At 36.5% G+C, this 18,393-nt stretch overlaps 1 protein-coding gene across 38 annotated transcripts in view; it reads left to right on the top strand.

The window, feature by feature from the left end:
- The window catches only part of nfixb (nuclear factor I/Xb), a 174,522-nt gene that overhangs the window by 26,218 nt on the left and 129,911 nt on the right, over nt 1-18,393 (top strand). For 24 of the 38 annotated variants that reach the window (XM_079869972.1, XM_079869971.1, XM_079869953.1 and 21 more), the window contains one exon: nt 10,548-10,631. In XM_079869972.1, coding sequence (XP_079726098.1) covers nt 10,548-10,631 — 84 coding nt within the window. Of the gene's footprint in view, nt 1-10,547; nt 10,632-15,844; nt 16,010-18,393 lie in introns of those variants that run through there. The other 14 variants (XM_079869963.1, XM_079869962.1, XM_079869957.1 and 11 more) reach the window with 6 other exon arrangements.

The raw sequence follows: 18,393 nt of genomic DNA, 5'->3' as shown, positions 1-18,393 counted from the left end.
ATCCAATATACTGTTACACAGCATGCGCTTCCTCTCAACTATTACTTTACAAAACTGACAAGATGATAATATTTGGCAAGATGGGCATTTTGACATAATTTTGAATGTATATGACCATTTAAGCGCAATAAAAGAAGTTAATTTGGAACTCGCGCGCTTTTTGAGAGGCGGCTTTATGAGAGCGGTACTTATCCACGGTGCGCTCGCTTTTGCCGTGCAGCGCGAAACCATGTGAGAATGACTAAAACGTTGTGCAATACAAGCACTTTTCAACCAGAGCGAATGACGCTAGTGAGTGAGAGGAGGTGGGTGTGTGTCTCGCCGTCGGTGAGAAGAGAGAGTGAGAAGACCATTTCTTTGAGTTTTTAGGATTTTATTTATAGGACAGTGGAGAGGACATTTTGCAGTCTGACACGTGCAGCTCTTTCAAAACTAAAAACACAAGGAACTTGCATTTAAATATCAAATCGGCTGTATTTTCAGATCTTCAGGAAAGAACATCTGTTCGGTGTTAGCTCAGCTCTAACCTCAGATAGCTCGGTTTTTACTTCTCACCAGACAGGCCACGAGAAGCCGATCTGAGGAGACATCAAGCTATTGGCAATCAACTAAAGCACATTACCCAGGTGTCCTCATTTCAGAGTCTAAACGTTCAGCTAATTTATGCATCGGCCTTCTTTATTTTCAACTCGCTGCACACATAGTTTTCAGTTCTCCTCCACTTTGACTGGCTTCAGAATCCGGATTATATTTGATTGCATGACTGATGCAATATAGGCTTGTACTTGTTGATGATTTCCAGATGGGCCTGAATATCAGCACATTAATGTGGATAATTATTTGTTTACCCGCTCTCTTAAATGGCACCAACCCAAATAGGCCAGTGCAGAAAGAAACGAGGGAATCTATTCAAAGCTGACTCCACATGGGATTAACGTCTTCTCTTAAAAAAACCCAAAAAAAACAATTTAATTAAGCTTCCAAATCAAAGATATGACGCTAGATAGTTGACGGCATTGCAGCTATGGCTGGCCTCCGTCAAACAGCGACAGAAATGCATCTGGGTTATACTTTGATGACAGTTGGAGTGAAGAAAAGTTCTACAATAACAAACAAGGCATCCTATAGTTTGTTAAACAAAAAGGTTTTATGTTGACTGCAAACTTGGAAGCAGAATACTGTACATCTTTGACATCAAAATCCTTTATTTTGCAGTCAGTGATTGGTTTGTTTATTGAGAGAGTGGATATATTTATGTTAGTATAGCAATTATAACGTTCAATTGAAATTTAGATGTTTTGGAAATGAACACACATGAATGAAATAGCATGTGTGCCAAGTGTTACTGCCCCCTCTGGTGAAGTGGTGTTAGTTCACCTGTCAACTGGACTTGATTTTATGACCAATCAACATTATGACCAAGTCATTTGACACAGATGTCTCTGATTAATTGGCTTTAGGTTTTAGCTTTTTCTTCTATTGCAAGTCAATGATATGATGTTAATGAAACGCTGGTTATCTGCATGTTGTCATGTCCATCAGTTTCATTGTCATAACTGCATAACTAGTCATGATGATTAGCATGTACATTAGTCTGACATCAAATAGCATTTTAAGAAGTCTAAACCTGCACAAAGCTAACGGTTCCAAATCATCTTAATGCAGTTGCTTAAGTACAATAGGCCTATATATAAAAAAAATCAAGTCAAATTTAGTAACCGGTCTGAGACAGCTCAGTGAAGGATCCATCAGACTTAATCAAATCAGTAACTCATCGGTAAAAGAACAGACTCATAAGAGCCATTTATTGAGGAGTTACACTAGCCCACATTATGTTTTGATGTAGGCTTCTAAAAAAAAAAGTAATTTGTTCAACAATCGAATGCAAGCCTTGAAAATACAATGCATTAAAATGCAAGCACTGATAATGAAATTTTTTCAATTAGTGCAATGCGACATGCTTTTTAGTTTCAAAGACATTTGTCATTATTTTACTTCCATGGGACTACACTGCTTGCTCTTATATTTTTTTCATTCACTAAGAAATGAACCAGAAAAGAACCTGAATCACTAAAAAGAACTGGCTCATACGAGTCATTTGTTCGGAACTCGGACTACACTGGTCACAGTTTATGTTTTTGAATCACTATAAAGAACCGGCTTATATGAGTCATTTGTTTGAGAATTTAACTACACTGGTTGTGCTTTACGTTTTTGAATCACTAAAAATACGTTTTTGAATCACTAAAAATACTGACTCATACGAGTCATTTGTTCAGGAATCGGACTACACTTGTGTAACCGGTCCTACTCGACCCGCTCCAAGTGGGAATCGAACCAGCTTCTATGGCATGGGATGCGGGTGCGCTAAAAGCACGGGACACATCAAGCCGACGACGACGAAAGCTGACTGTGCTGACTGCATCTCTGCGCTTGAACACAACAAACGGTCTAAAGATGACTCTCAAGTAACTAGCATGTGCTTTCTGCTCCTGCGTTTAAGTAAACATCTGTCTACATCAGCAGGTATCAATAGTCTATTTTCGTCATTCAAAAAGGGAAACCGAAACTAGGACTGCAGATATACAGCTCTTGCTTACATTGTTGAATATCAATCACTCTGATCACTTTCTTCATTCCAGTCGGCTCATGTTATTATGAAAATATTTGTTCATTCGAATGCTCAAGATGTCGTAAAATTATAACTGCCTTCTGTCATTACGGTCTTGACTTTGCTCGCTTTCATCACTTTTGCTTTCATTCTCGTGCACGGACTCGTTCTCTAAACGGAACAGCCTATCAGAGCTCTCTCTCTCACTGACACCAATTCAACATGCTGAATCGGCCCCAAAAAAACCCCAATGGCATCTGACAAGAGCCAACAGTGTGGATAACAGAAAAAACTAAGCCAACCAATGCTCAAAAACGCCTTGACATTGCCCGTCTCCAGCATCAGTCGCCAGTGCGCCTCCTGAGGCCAGGGGAGTGAGGTTTACTCGCACAGCTCTTACTGACTGGCCTCCGTTACACTGGTCGAGCTTTGTTTTTGAATCACTAAAAAGAACCAGCTCACAAGAGTAATTTGTTTGGAATCAGACTGGTCGTGTTGTAGCCTTATTTTGTTTTTGCTTGCATCTCGCAAGGACTCAACAGAAACACGTTTCTACACGTGTACAGTACACTATATTTGTATTGCTTTGCATTCAATGCACACAGCAAACTCACAATCACAACTAAGATTTTTAGAATATAATAAGTTCTTTAAAAAGCCGCTGATATAGGCCGAATTTTCTTTTTGCTGTGGCGCAGATTCAGCAGAAGGAGAATCGCCGCTGTGATTCTTAAAGACAGGGCTGGTCTTGAATGAACATCGGTGGAGAAAGATGCCTTTTGTGTCCAAATGGTGTAGTTACGACATCTACCAGCAGGGGCTTAACTCTAACCACAAGTAGTCATATAACTTTTTCTGCACTTTTTGTGCTACATCCATGAATGACTCCTAACCCAAAGCACCAATCAAAACACTCGGCATCAAGGTGGAGTATTTTGTATGTGCATGAAATAGTGTATCTAATTATTTTTAATGTCACTCTCCTGCCTTAGTTTTTCCGCTAATGATAACGAGCCATTTACTTATAAAATGTTAAATATATTATATTTTGATTTTAAAGAGGTAAAATAATGATTCATCCTGTTTAATAGCTTATAATCAGACACAACTCTGGCTTGCAGATCCTGTGCGGACAGAATCAATGTTTAGTGCCCAAAACAGCTCTGAAATCAAACAATAAGCAATCTAACAGCCCACCCTCCTCCTCGGGTTCATTATTACTGCTTCTCCTCGCTCATTTCGCTCTCGCGGCTCCTCTAGAGATGGAGGTATGAAATATCACATTTTCCCAGCATTTCTCCCTGAAGTGGCCCTGGCACGCGTTCACACGGCATACATTTCTGCTTTCATATATTTCCCCCTCTCACCGCTTTTAAAAAACAAATCCCCTCCCTCCCTCGCTGGGCTTTGATGTGTCTGCCGTGTTACCTGGGTTTGTAGAGCGGTAGCAGTTGTGTAGAAGTTCTGTCGACTGTCAGTTTCTCTTATCTGTGAACACATGAATTGGGATGTAAAAAAGGTGAATATTGTGAAAATAGTTTTAATTGTGGGTTGTTGTTGTTGTTGTTGTGAAGTTATACATTTAAATGAACGTATATATATGCCAAACCATGTCCAGGTCACGTTTCACCCAAAAAACAAAAGAAAAAAGCAGATGGCAGATTATATTTATCCATAAAGAGGATTTTTATTATTTTGAATAGTTTGAGAAATCACACCTGTTTCTGTAACATCACTAAAGATTCGGGAGCATTATCCATGCTTTTTTTGCTAACCAAGAAAACCAGCCAATCAGAAACACCCACTGATTCTGAATAATTTTGCTAGTTCTGGTTCGCTGACGTGTTTTAGTGGGCGAGGTTTTTGAGAAAGGGTGCATTGATGACTTAAACAAAATGGATAAAATCGCATACAGCGATATAACATCTTGCATTGTCACATTATTTTCATGACAGTTAATAAAAATTATTATGATAATGGAGACCATTTTTCCATAAATGCCATTATTTTCAACGATTCTCATAAAAAGTCTAAGCAAATTTTCAAACCAGCGCTATGTTGATATATCACATATTTTAGGTCTAAACGACAACATTCTCACCTAAAAACTCTTAAAACTGCATTTTGTGACACAATAACAGTAGTATTTGTAAAATTAAAGTAGGTTTGCTCCTCCACCATTGGCGCTTGCTGTGAGAAATGCTGCCAGTATAGATCAGGCAGAAACAAGCGGAGTTATACACATTGTAAAAAGGTTTTCGTGTGATATTAGTAGAATATTGCATGGCTGGAAAAGGCTCTCATCCAATCAGATTCGAGAACCAGAACTAGCTGTTGTATATCTTTTGATTGCAGCAGTTGGTATCCTGGCAAATCTGATCACACTACTGAGATCACTTCTGAAACACTAGTTCTGGTGTTGACCTCATGAGAAACATCCAACCCATCTCACGGGAAAACGTAACTATTTTACAAGGTGGCGATATCGTATGAATGTGTACTATGAATCATAAGATTTTTTTGAAAAAAAGTAAACATGTTGCTCCACCCCTAAACTTAACTGCCAATGGGGAGGAAGCTGATCGTAAAGATATAAAAGATTGGATGACGCGTAATTTTCTTTTATTAAATCCAGACAAGACAGAGGTAATACTTATCGGTTCAGAAAACCGCCCACAAAACCTCTCACAATACAACTTTAACATAGTAGGATGTCCTGTTACTTCATCCTCTACAGTAAAAGACCTGGGTGTTATACTAGACTACAACCTGTCTTTTGAAAATCATATTTCACATGTTACAAAAACAGCCTTTTTCCACCTTAGAAACATTGCTAAGCTACGTAATATGCTATCTGTTTCTGATGCGGAAAAGTTAGTTCATGCATTCATGACCTCGAGACTAGATTACTGTAATGCTTTATTAGCTGGTTGTCCTGCATCCTCAATAAACAAGCTACAGTTAGTCCAAAATGCAGCCGCTAGAGTTCTTACTAGATCAAGAAAATATGATCATATAACACCGATTTTATCATCACTACATTAGTTACCCATAAAGTTCCGTATTAATTACAAGGCTTAGCTCCAGTTTATTTAACGGATCTTCTATCGCCCTATAATCCATCGCGCTCTTTAAGATCACTAAATTCAAGGCTTTTGGTCATACCTAGGATATCCAGATCCACCAAAGGAGGGAGAGCATTTTCACATTTCGCTCCAAAACTCTGGAATAGCCTTCCTGATACTATTCGTTGCTCAGACTCGCTCTCCCAGTTTAAAACTAGATTAAAGACGCATCTCTTCAGCCAGGCATTCATATAATATTTTTAATCTTACAATTAAATCCGGCCTCTAGTTCATAAACTCCAGAGGAGAACTGGCCCCCGACTGAGCCTGGGTTCTCCCAAGGTTTTTTTTTCTCCATTAGGTCACCTGATGGAGTTTTAGGTCACCATTAGGTCACTTGATGGAGTTTTTCGGTTCCTTGCCACTGTTGCCTTTGGCTTGCTCAGTTGGGGATATTTAATTTAATTTAATCAATCAATAATACTATTGATCAGCCTTACCAAACGTGGACGTTTTTTCCACTAGAACCAAACCCTGTTGTGTTATTTTGATTTAATACTGTGAAGCTGCTTTGATACAATCTGTATTGTGAAAAGCGCTATACAAATATACTTGACTTGACTTGACTTGATCGTATGAAAACGTACAAATGAGATTATACGAATTCATACTAATAAGCCACCAATTCGCCAAACACGTAAAATAGTTACGAAGTGCCATGAGATTGCGTTGCAAACATCTGAGGCTTTAACGAAGTCTCCATTTCATTGCTGTCTAGGAGAAACTATTGAGATTTTGAGATTGGCAATACTAAAAACAACACAGAATACCTTGCCAATTAAGCACCACTCACATTTCCTTCAGAAAACGTAAAAAAATCTGGTCCATTCAGCCAATTCAAATTCTGAAAGTAGCAGCCAGTTTTATCACCAGTCTTGATCATGCAGTTTGATCATTTAATGATTTTTTTTCAACCCTCATTTTCAAACAGACACATCTCACATTAGTCACGCTTTTATTATGATTGCAACACTATTCCCATTTGCTATTATGTGTTATAATCTTCATATCAGGGCAGTTTTGAGATCCCCTGTGAGCAGACACGAAATGTAACAGGCCCATCATTGCGCATTAGCAGACATTTTGAATATGGCTGTTCATCGTTCGGCTCTAAATATGTTTGTGTTGATACTCAAGAGTTAATTATGATGGGCCTAGGGACCGGTTTCGCTCAGGGCTGTCCATATGGATCGGGCATATGCTGCGTATATATAGAAAAGGGTGGCATGTTTAATTGACGCAGTTCCACGCTCCATAAACATCCACAGCGAGGGAGAAAGAGGACAGATCTACAGGGAACTACATCAAACAATCAGCGGAGACTCAAACACACCATCTTACTTTAAAGTGTGAAGGCAAACCAAGCGGAAGAGAGGGACTCATCTGTCTCTTTGTTTCACCTGCCCCTGTTTCTCTGTCCATCACTTTTAGAAAAGCTGTTCATATAATATGATATGGAGCACAGTAGTAAAAACCCCAAACCTTCTTTGGAGACTAAATAAACACTGTTTCTACACATTCTGAAAGTATAACAACCAGCTGAGTTGGTTGAACCTTAGTTCTCGTTCTTCAGTTTGTTTAGTTAATCGCTTTGATTTATGGATGTGTTGTGTGTGAGAGAGAGTGAGAGAGAGAGAGAGAGAGAGAGAGAGAGCGCGAGCGTATGCAACCTTTCATTGCTGTGGATATGAATAGCTGGTGTTGCAGCCACATTTTGGTTAGCCAGTGTCTGGGATCTATTATAGTATCGTGTGCGCACACACACATCTTTGCGTCTGTTATTTTAGTGCTGCATGTATTTTTATAGGAGTGCATTTTAGAGACAGGTTTAATCCAGGGAATGTGTGCAGCAGAGTTTGCTTGCACTGAAATACAGTATATATGTCTTTCTCCTGAGGACAACAGGAATTCTCCATGTCTAGGATGCTGGGGGTTTCTTTAGAGGTTAAGGGACGGGTTATTAGAAATATTAGATAACTTTAATATCTCAAATGGTTATTTTTAGATGATACTAAGTGCTTAGGTAGCTTAGAATCTCATTGTATACATACATACATATATATATAGGATCAAATTGAAGATGTAATATCTGTATGTATGTTTATTATATTATATATTTATGTACATATTTAAATATTTTTAAATATGTACAGTATATACATTTACATATATAATATATGTGACATTGTATTTATAATAATAATAATAATTATTATTATTATTATAAATATTTTTAAATCCATCCATATTTATCCATCATAATTATTATATATATTAAATATATTTAAGTACGTCCATCCATCCATCCATCCATCCATCCATCCATCCATCCATCCATCCATCCATCCATCCATCCATCCATCCATCCATCCATCCATCCATCCATCCATCCATCTTTTGCCTAGTAAGACATATTTAGTTGATTCTGGAACAACATTCCTGACCAAAAACATAGTCCAAACCCTATCCCTACCCTTAAACCTAACCCTACCCGTAACTTATCCATAAAACGAGTGAAATAATAGGTGAATAACCTAACCCTGGTTGTAAGCCTAAACTTGTCATAAACTGTAAATGTTGTTCCAGGATCAACAAAGATGCCAATCCAGGAACATGTTGTGCTTGGTGAAATTACATTCACCGTTAGTACAGTTTATTTATGATGAAATACAGTATGTTTATAAAGCCAACCAAAGTATGTGATTTTTGCATAAGTGTGGTTTCAGTTGTTCTTTCATTTTTTCTATAAACTTGATGAATCATGGTTTGTTCGTGAAAACATTTGCATGCAGATTGCACACAAATATTGAGCACGCTCGTTGTTAATGAATGAGACTGTGCTCTTATTTGCCCAGACACCAAAATCTGCAGTCAACAGTCAGATTTCTTAATGTGGTCTCAAACATTTCTCATCAAATTCTATCAAGATCAAATGATCTGAGCTGCTATCCACATTCATTTTAAATCACTATATTCTCACTGTGTCAGTGTGAGTCCGATTTTTGTCTATTTTATTCCTCAGGAGACAAAGCTAATACTTCAGATCTCGGTTAAGTCTTATTAAGATCAACCCATGTGAGCTAGAGTTTCCATCTGGGTTTTTGTGTACTAGTTAATCACTTTTACTTTAAAATCAACTGGTATTGACCTCTCGCCCCATAATGCCGCTGTGTGAACAGACTTTGCTTTTGCCCCTGGCTTTGCTGTGGGATTTAACATCGTCCCACTAATGGATAAATTGGAATGGGGGCTTATTCAGTTCCGCACACCCAGTCAGTGCACCTCCCAGCATACAAATGAACTGGGATGAATGGACACGACACTCTGAGAAAAAAAAAAAAAAAAACAACACCTTGGCGGTCGTGTCGGGAGAAAGAGTCGCTGTGTGAGAGGTTTGTGCTGAATAAGTCACGGATATACTGGGAAGTCAGGAGGTGTGAACGGGAACCAGTTTGGAGAGTCTGGTCTGACTGTGCACAGCATGCAGAGCTGAAATAAGTTTAAGATGAAACCCGCTGATTACAGGCGCACGAGTCCAACGCTGCACATGGGTGGCGTAAAGTTTGGCCAAGATGTGTTCAGTCACAAACTTTCAGAATAGATTTGAATCTTTCTGAAGAAAACCTGTGGTGTTTGCACATGGGTGCTAAGCTGTTTCATTCTTACTGGCTCAAGTGATACGAGTCCACCTTCAAATGTCTTTGTTATATATATATTTATATTGATTAATTATTAGATATAATCCAATTTTTTAAAAAAAATTATATTAATAATACATTTTATGTTTATGTATTTAAAATTAAACATTTGTAATATTTGTGTTAGTTTATATACATTTGTTTAATATATATATATATATATATATATATATATATATATATATATATATATATAATATAAAAAGGGTGCAGGATGAGTTGTATTTTTAAAATATTTATGTGATTTATTTATTTACTATTTCCATTTTTGTTAATGTCCAAATATTATTATTGTTGATATAGTATATTATTAATGCAATGCTGTGCAACGATTAATCACATCCAAAATAAAGGTTTTTGTTTACATAACTCGTGTGTGTACTGTGTATAATTATTTTGTATTTATAAATACACACATATGCATGTATATATTTAAGAAATATTTGCATGTATATACTGTATATATATTTATGCAGAATTTATATTATATATAAATATAAATATTTTATATATTAATAACACATTTTTCTGAAGGCTGGATGTGCCACCGGAGGCCTGGAGATATATATATATACAAAATATATACAAAATAATTATACACAGTACACACACGTGTTATGTAAACACAAACCTTTATTTTGGATGTGATTAATCGTTGAACAGCCCTAATATATATATATATATATATTATGCTTAAAAGTTTATATATACATTCAATATATCTTTATATTTATGTATAATTATTTATTGTATTTAATATAAATATATAAATATGAGTTGTATTTGTAAAATATTCATGTGATTTATTTATTTTTCCAATATTTGTTAGTGTCCAAATGTCAGTTGAAAAATGTTAAGTTCAAATGTTTTTAAGTTCCACAAAGGGCGTTTTTTTCCTCTTTTTTTCTGTGATTTGAGTTCTAAGAACCCAGAAACCAAAACACTGATCTGAAGACCTTATAATAGAATAAAGAGCTTTTTGAACATCTAAAGAACCACATAGCATCTCAAGAACCCTTCTAAAATAGTTGAAAAGCAGAGTGAATGGTAAAAAGTAGCAACAGTATTGTGATTATAATGCTGATGACTTCTATATGTTATATTATATTTCAGGCCACCGAACCGTTCCTGGTGAATGAAGACCCGTCCAGAGGTCCCGGGATACCAGAGTGCTTCGTCGTGTCTGATTCCTACAGGGTACGTGTCCATATTACTCCATTATTCCTTCAGCATTGTAATTGATGTTGTGTTGAGTCAAAAATATAACCATGATTATTATTTCCATATGCACATATGCATATGCAGTAAAGCACAGTAAAAAAAGAAAAGAAAAAGAAATCCTGCAAAAAAAGCAAGTCTCATAATTTTACCGGAGCGCTGTTTTCTTGTGGGAAATGAAAATTATAACCTGCATACTTCTATAAAATGAGAAGTATACATGAGGGTAAGACTGCAAGGAAGGGAGGGTGAAGAAAAAAATACTGCAAAGCAGAAAGAAGTGCAGCTTTTAAAATTCCACCCAGCGAGCGAGCTGGATTTACAGCGATGGGAGTGAAATAAAATGGTCATAAAAACAGAAGGGCGGGACAGAGAGATGGAGAGATGGGAAGGGGAGTCTGTGGATGACTGAAAATGAGACTGTTAATGAGCTGGGAGCCGGTTTTCTATTCCTCGTTTCCAGCGGATTGCTTTTGCCAACGTTTCGAAAAAAAAAAAATCTGGGTTGCTCCGGCGTCTCAGAAAGCAGGCTTTCGCAGAAATGGAGGGAAAAATGATGAAACGTGATTGGCTGACAGTACAGAAAAAGGGCTGAGGTGTAAAATATAGCTGTGCTGGATATCAGGAATGTGTCAGACTGTATCGTCCTTCGGGGTCATTTCGAGGAAAAAGGAGGGCCTGGCTATATTTTGTGCTGATTTTTGTAGCAGTGTGTTTTTCTGTTTTTATTTGGTGTAGAAACCAGGAGAAGTTCGTTCATTCTAAAAGTTTTGCCATGATGTTTTAGTAGCTGATGAATCAGTATGTAGATTTTATGATTAGTATGACTATGTAGATTTGGTGGGTTGTGACCCAAAAATGGGCCTCAGTTTTGATGTATAGAGTCTCGGACAGCAGAGAAAAAAAAAAAAAAGCTAAATGCAAATAACAAAATGCTATTTAACCATTTCATCATGCATGTTTATGATAGCTTATCAACCTATATAAGGGATGAGAAAACGGCTAACTTTTGTTGTTGATGTCCGTGCCTTTAAATCCAGTTGAGAACCGCTGAACTTGACCATGTTTAACGCTGAGAACAAAAATAAGCAAGTAATATATCAAGCTTTTACTTGCATGTTAACAGTTTTCTTCAATAGCTCAACTGCATAGAAGCTTAAAGGTTTCTATCAAGCGCTAGGGGTTTCCATCACTTTATGGATTTAGTTAATTCAATTTTACTTTTGTTTTAACTCCTTTCTAATTTTAATGACATTTTATGAATGGAACGGCTTGTAAACTTACTTTATCAGTGGGAAAAAGGTAAATAACCTGTTAAACACAAGTATCACGCAATCATTTAAGACATTTCATATAATTATAATCATATAAGACATTATAGAACCTTTTTGTCATAAGGTGTTCTTTAAAAATGAGAGGGTTATATATAGAACCCCATTCAATATTTTTCTAAGACTATTGGCATTGATGGTTCCATTAAGAACCTTTAACATTCATGTACTTTCTTTCTTTTTTTTTTTTTATTGGTAAAAGGCTGTAAATATGCTACGGTAAAAAACTGTTAATTGTTTAACAGAACGTTTCTGTTCTCTATACGGTGAATAACTGTAATAGATCTAACCATACATTTACATTTTTTTGGGAGTAAAAAAGAACAAGTCATTGTATAATTTACCGTGAAATACCGCACTTAGAAAAAATGGTTCTTTTAAGAACTGGAGGTTCTTCAGGTTCTTTCTTTGGGGAACCAAAAATGATTCTTCTATAACATATTGGGGCGGCAGTGGCTCAGTTGGTTGTCTACAAACCAAAAGGTTGGTGGTTCAATCCCCGTCCATGAGCAAGACACCTAACCCCAGTTGCTCGAGCTGGATGGCGCCTTTGCATGGCTGACACCGCCGTCGGTGTATGAATGAGTGCATGAATGGGTTAATGTTAGGCAATATGCAAAGCGCTTTGTTGGCCATGGGTCTGTTGAAAGCGCTATATAAATGCAGTCCATTTACCATTTAACATCACTGTGAAAATTCCCAGTTGGAGCCTCTGCTTTTAAGTGTAAAAATCTGCCAGATGAGTAAATGTAAATCTAGATGTAAAAGCTGTTGATTTACTCCTTGTGTGTGGTTGTGTCGTGTGTTCGTTTAGTAGTCTTGCACCCACTCAAACCACTAAATGTGGGGCACATCTTGAGAGGTGGTACACGAGTTATCATGTTGTCTTTGCTGTTGCTTTGGTTTGGAGAAACCTCCTCTCCTCTCACCACTGCAGGGCTTTGAACTGGTTTTGTGGCATTTTGTTACAAATCAGTTCAGGATTTTGTTGTGGAAAAGACTAGGACATCCATCCATCCATCCATCCATCCATCCATCCATCCATCCATCCATCCATCCATCCATCCATCCATCCATCCATCCATCCATCCATCCATCCATCCATCCATCCATCCATCCATCCATCCATCCATCCATCCATCCATCCATCCATCCATCCATCCATCCATCCATCCATCCATCCATCCATCCATCCAAAACCTAACTAACATAACTTTAAATGTACTTGATTCAAATATTCATTTGTGTCATTGTGTGAGCCACACTGGTCAAAATGTTTAGATGTTTTTTTTTTTTTTTTTTTTTCCCACCATGGAAATATTTGTTATATATATATTCATGTTCATGTTTTTGTCTACTTTTTTTTTGACTAACTGCTTTCTATACTATAAAATAATATCTGTTTTGCCTGTGTAAATACCGATTCAGAGAGTCAAAGAAGAGTCAGAGAAAGTTTATATATAGTTTCCAAACTTGATTGGTTGGTTGTACAGAAAGCAGTTTTCTAGCAGTAGAAGAAAAACATGAAATTTGTATATAACAAATATTTCCATGGTGATTTTGATCACTGAATGGATCAGTTTGCATGTGATGGCTCACACGATGAAAGAAAATTTAGAAGATGTGAAGAGTTTGACAGTTTCAGCTTTGATCAACTGTCCATGTTTATTTAGTCATTGTGCAATTTATAGACAATTGTACCTATTGTACTCTTTTGCACACATTTGCCAAAGCACATGCAATTTGCTTAAATCAATAAGAAATTCAAATCTGATGTGAACAAGAAACTAATTGTTCAGAAATGTGAACTTGTTATTTTGAGAAAAAAAAAAAAAAAAAAAAAAGGAAACGATATGATTTATATGGGCTGACTCAATCTCACCAAATTAGAATCTTATAACAAAACGGACAGGTCATGTGGAAATAATTCCTTTAACAATTGCATGTGTTCTCTTTTTACATTATATAATGATTAACAGATTTATTTACATTAAAATCATATTACAAATGACATGTTTGACAGCAAAAAAGAATAGTGAAAATGAGTAAAGTATACATAGAAATCTATACATCTGAACCTAAAACTCTGAGCTTAAGTGATTAAAGGTGGTTGACAAATTACAGGTGAAAGGTCACGTGAGGTAACAGTGCGATGCGATGACGATTCACACAGGTATGTGTTTCCTGTGTGGTCGTCCAGAGCACTTTCCTCTTCTGCAGTTCTCTTTCCCTCTCTCTCTCTCCCGGGTTCCCTGGATCTGTAATTGGCCACACAGAGCCCAGTTCTCTTTGTTTCCCCTGCAGTGGCTTGCGGTGGAACTGCACAGGCCTCATAAATCTCCAGGCCTCCGGTGGCACATCCAGCCTTCAGCTCCGGTTCTGCTCAATGACTTCACCCCCACCAAAAATACCCACCCAGGGACACGCTCCAAAACTTTATTCCTCCACTCGCCGCCTGCTCTTTCCTTAATGTTCACTCCTTTCATGTTTTTGCGAGGCACGTTCATTTCGAAGTTTGAAGAAGGACAGGCGCTGCCATCGCTACAGTGTGTGTGTGTGTGTGTGGTAGTCCAGATGATTTTCTGCCCGTCTTTTACTGCTAATACAATACTGAGTACAATACATTTGCATTTGACAGTCATTAACAGACACAAATACATATATTTACTGGTTTTATTATTAAGATAATTTACAGTAAATTTACATTTTCTTAAGACAAAAACACACAAAATGATAGCATTTGTTCATGTTTTTGTTTACTTGCCCTTGCACAAGTCTGCATGCCATTGCAAAAACAAAGTGTAGTAGAGACCTGCAAATGACAGTAACACCTTCCATTATTCATGCATGACACGCTCACTTATTTAATATCTTCATATATGTATTTAAAAATATTACTCAAGATACATAGATATGCAGCAGTGTATTAACCTATATTTTTGGTTTCTAGGTAAAGAAAAACATTACGTAGAGTTTTATTTGGACTGACATGTGTGTTTGCAAGTTATTCTTATATACACAATACAAACTATTTTTTGTAGTTATAATATTATAATATCTATTATGTATATTTAAATCTATTATACATGTAATTGCATATTTATGTAATATAATATTTAATTGTATATGTAAATCTATTATGTATTTATTATTATTATGTATGTATTTATTATTATGTATTAAATTATCTATTGTATTACATATGTTTTGTACATACATACATACATATATATATATATATATATATATATATATATATATATATATATATAATATTATATATGTATATTACATATGCATGTATGTTTTAAATATAACTTAATACAATTAATTGATAAATATATTAATATATTATATATTAAAATTTGTCCTATATTTATTTAAATCTGTTTGTGATTTTATATATATATATATATATATATATATATATATATATATATATATATATATATATATATATAAAATCACAAACAGATTTAAACAGATATATACAGAATATATATATATATGTGTGTGTGTGTGTGTGTGTGTGTGTGTGTTTTATAATTATTATGTATATTACATACTTTATATGTGTGTGTGTGTGTTTGTATATAGGTTGTACTCGGGTTGATTCAAAAATATGACTTTTGACCAGAAAATGTAGAAGTCACCACGTCTTTACTTTACCTTACTCTACTCTTCTTTACTATGCTAATCTTACCCTGTACAGCTCACGTGTGATAGTCTCCACAAATGTATATATTTACACTGAAATCTCATATCGGTTAGGCTGATAAGACGCCTGTTCAGTCAGAGAGAGAGAGAGAGAGAGCGAGAGAAAGAGAGAGAGAGGCGCACAGTGGAAGAGGGAGGGAGAGAAAGTTTTCCTCCTCGCAAAACTTTGTGCAAGCTTTCACTTTCAGGCGCTTTAGGCGGAGTTACAGCAGCGCGCAGTGAGCGAGAGCGGGACGGCAATGCCACTTCCATCCCGCGTCAGTCACGCATCTCACATATAACATGTACTCTCCATACTGCCTCACACAGGTAAAGCATTCCTTATTCTTCTGCTTGAGTGATTCGCGTTCGTGTCTGTCAGCTGTTCCCCTCGACCTCGGGACCGTTTCAGTTGTACTAGCGCGTGGAATCGTCAGCGCGTTTGGTGGCACGTCTCCAGCTGACCTTCTTTACGCGTTTTCAGAGCGCGCGTGGTTTGGGCAGAAAATGGCGCTTCGCTGGAAATCTATTTAATATAAAAGGAGCGCAGAGGAGGTGGAGTGGATATGTATAGAAAGACTTGAACTGCGAGTTTAGCGCTTCGTGTCATTTTTTTTCTCGCTTCGTCCCACTCTGCATATCTTCACTTGGAGAGATTGTAAGACGCGCGCGGGCTTCGGAAAGTCTAGGGTTTTGACGTTGTTGCTGTAAGAGTTGAACTTGATCGGTTCGCCTTTTTTTTTTTTTTTTATTGGATATGTCATAGGTCGCCAGCATTGCCCCAAAAATACCAGTTTTACCAGCGTTTCTTATCCGAACTGCGTATTCTGTCTTTTTAATGCATTTATATGGATGGTTTGTTTAGGATTGTGAAATTAGTGAAGTATGACTGGGGATATTTTTGAGGTTGTAACTTGGTTTAAATGCAATGCATCTGTAGAATTTCTCAAGCACATCTGAAACCTTTATCGTTTATACATGCGTTATAGTTTCCTGAGGTGTTTACAAACTTATACGATTTGCAAATGTATGCCTAACAACATAAATTCATGTTCAAATACTTTTCATGAGAAATGATTTGCAGTTTTTTATTAGTTGATGTAATTTTATCTTCAGAATGCAGCACTGCAACTGTTTATCTGCGTTTTTGAGTATTCTCATTTTAAATTGAATAACAGCAGAGTAAATAATGTATTAAGGGTTATGTTTGTGTATTGTTTGTGGCAGTATTTTATGTGCAAGAGTCTTTTTCCACATTTTGTGGCGCAGTCAACTGTTACAGGGTAACCTTTTCTCTAGCATTTTGCCATACACTACTTTAAGATATCAAACTTTTATAAATGTATGTGTAATCTGATTATTTGATACTTTCCTGTTGCTACAATAAAAAAAAAAGATAATGTATATTATAGAGCTTTAGTTTCAGTTGAAGCAATGTTTGCCATGCAATCAAATGCCATTACTATATTTGTTGTTGTTGTTTGCATTCATATATATATATATATATATATATATATATATATATATACATACATACATACATACATACATACATACATACACACACACACACACATGCACACGCACACACACACACACACAAACCAACATGCTTTTACATGCAAACTCTGACTCAGTTTTTACTCAAAAACAACAGCTTTTAAAACAGGTGTTTTCATATTGTCACTTCAGTCACGTTAGAAACAAAGAGACATTCTCATTCATTACGTCTGCTTCTAAACTCACAATCGTACATCATAGTGCGCAGCTGAACAGGGCTGACAGTGATTTTCCCTCTTTTCTAGAGATTCTTTGTCTTCAGTAATATAGCTGGCTCTAATTCACGATGGTTCCTCAAAGTTGTCCTGCCGAAGTCAGTGCCGTCTCTCTGTCATCTGGCCCAGTTGTTTATATTTCTGCCATGGCGTTGCGTGTGTCATGTGTAATTCATTCCTGAGTTTTACAGTGGTTCTATTAAAACAATTTTAACTTCCATGCCCCTACCGCATGCTTGCAGAACCAGGGAGCGTGTGTTTTTCTTCTGGGCATGCAAGCAGAGGCCTGTTTCCCATTTAAAACACAATAGTTACTGTGCACAGCCCTCTTCCTTAATTGATTTGAAGTGGTGCAGTTTGAACAAGGAATTATTCTGTTATTTAATAAACATCTCGAGTCTGAAACAGGACGCCATTTATAATGATGTGCTTGGTCATTTATGGCTATATATCACCATTCTTTTTAGTGTAAATGCATGTTTATGTTCTGGCACTGTATGTCTTATACACATGCATATTACTGTAAGTGTAGTGTGGGTGTTTTTTTAGTAAGCAGACTGCAACAGATTTATCTCTTGGGTCTGAAATCGACATATTTTCCTGTTTATATTGCACTGAATCATACCTGTTTCGGCTCCAGAGAAAACAACGGCAGTGGGTCAATCGCAACTGGAAAAGCAAATATGCTGTATTATTATATTATTGGATGACTTCAAGCTTTTATTGGCTCGATTAAAGGCTTTAGAGCTGAGATAGTGCTGTATAAGTTCTATCTATCTATCTATCTATCTATCTATCTATCTATCTATCTATCTATCTATCTATCAGATATATGGTTCTTTGATATATGTTTCTTTGTTTTTTTGCATTAATTAACCACACAACCTGAAGCCAAATATATTGCATCAGCTGTATATATAAATAAATAATCACTGTTTT

The sequence above is a fragment of the Squalius cephalus genome, assembly GCF_949319135.1.
Source record: "Squalius cephalus genome assembly, chromosome: 1".
Classification (NCBI taxonomy): Eukaryota; Metazoa; Chordata; class Actinopteri; order Cypriniformes; family Leuciscidae; genus Squalius; species Squalius cephalus.
Note: the sequence above shows the minus strand (reverse complement) of the source record. Positions and strands in the feature narration are given on the sequence as shown.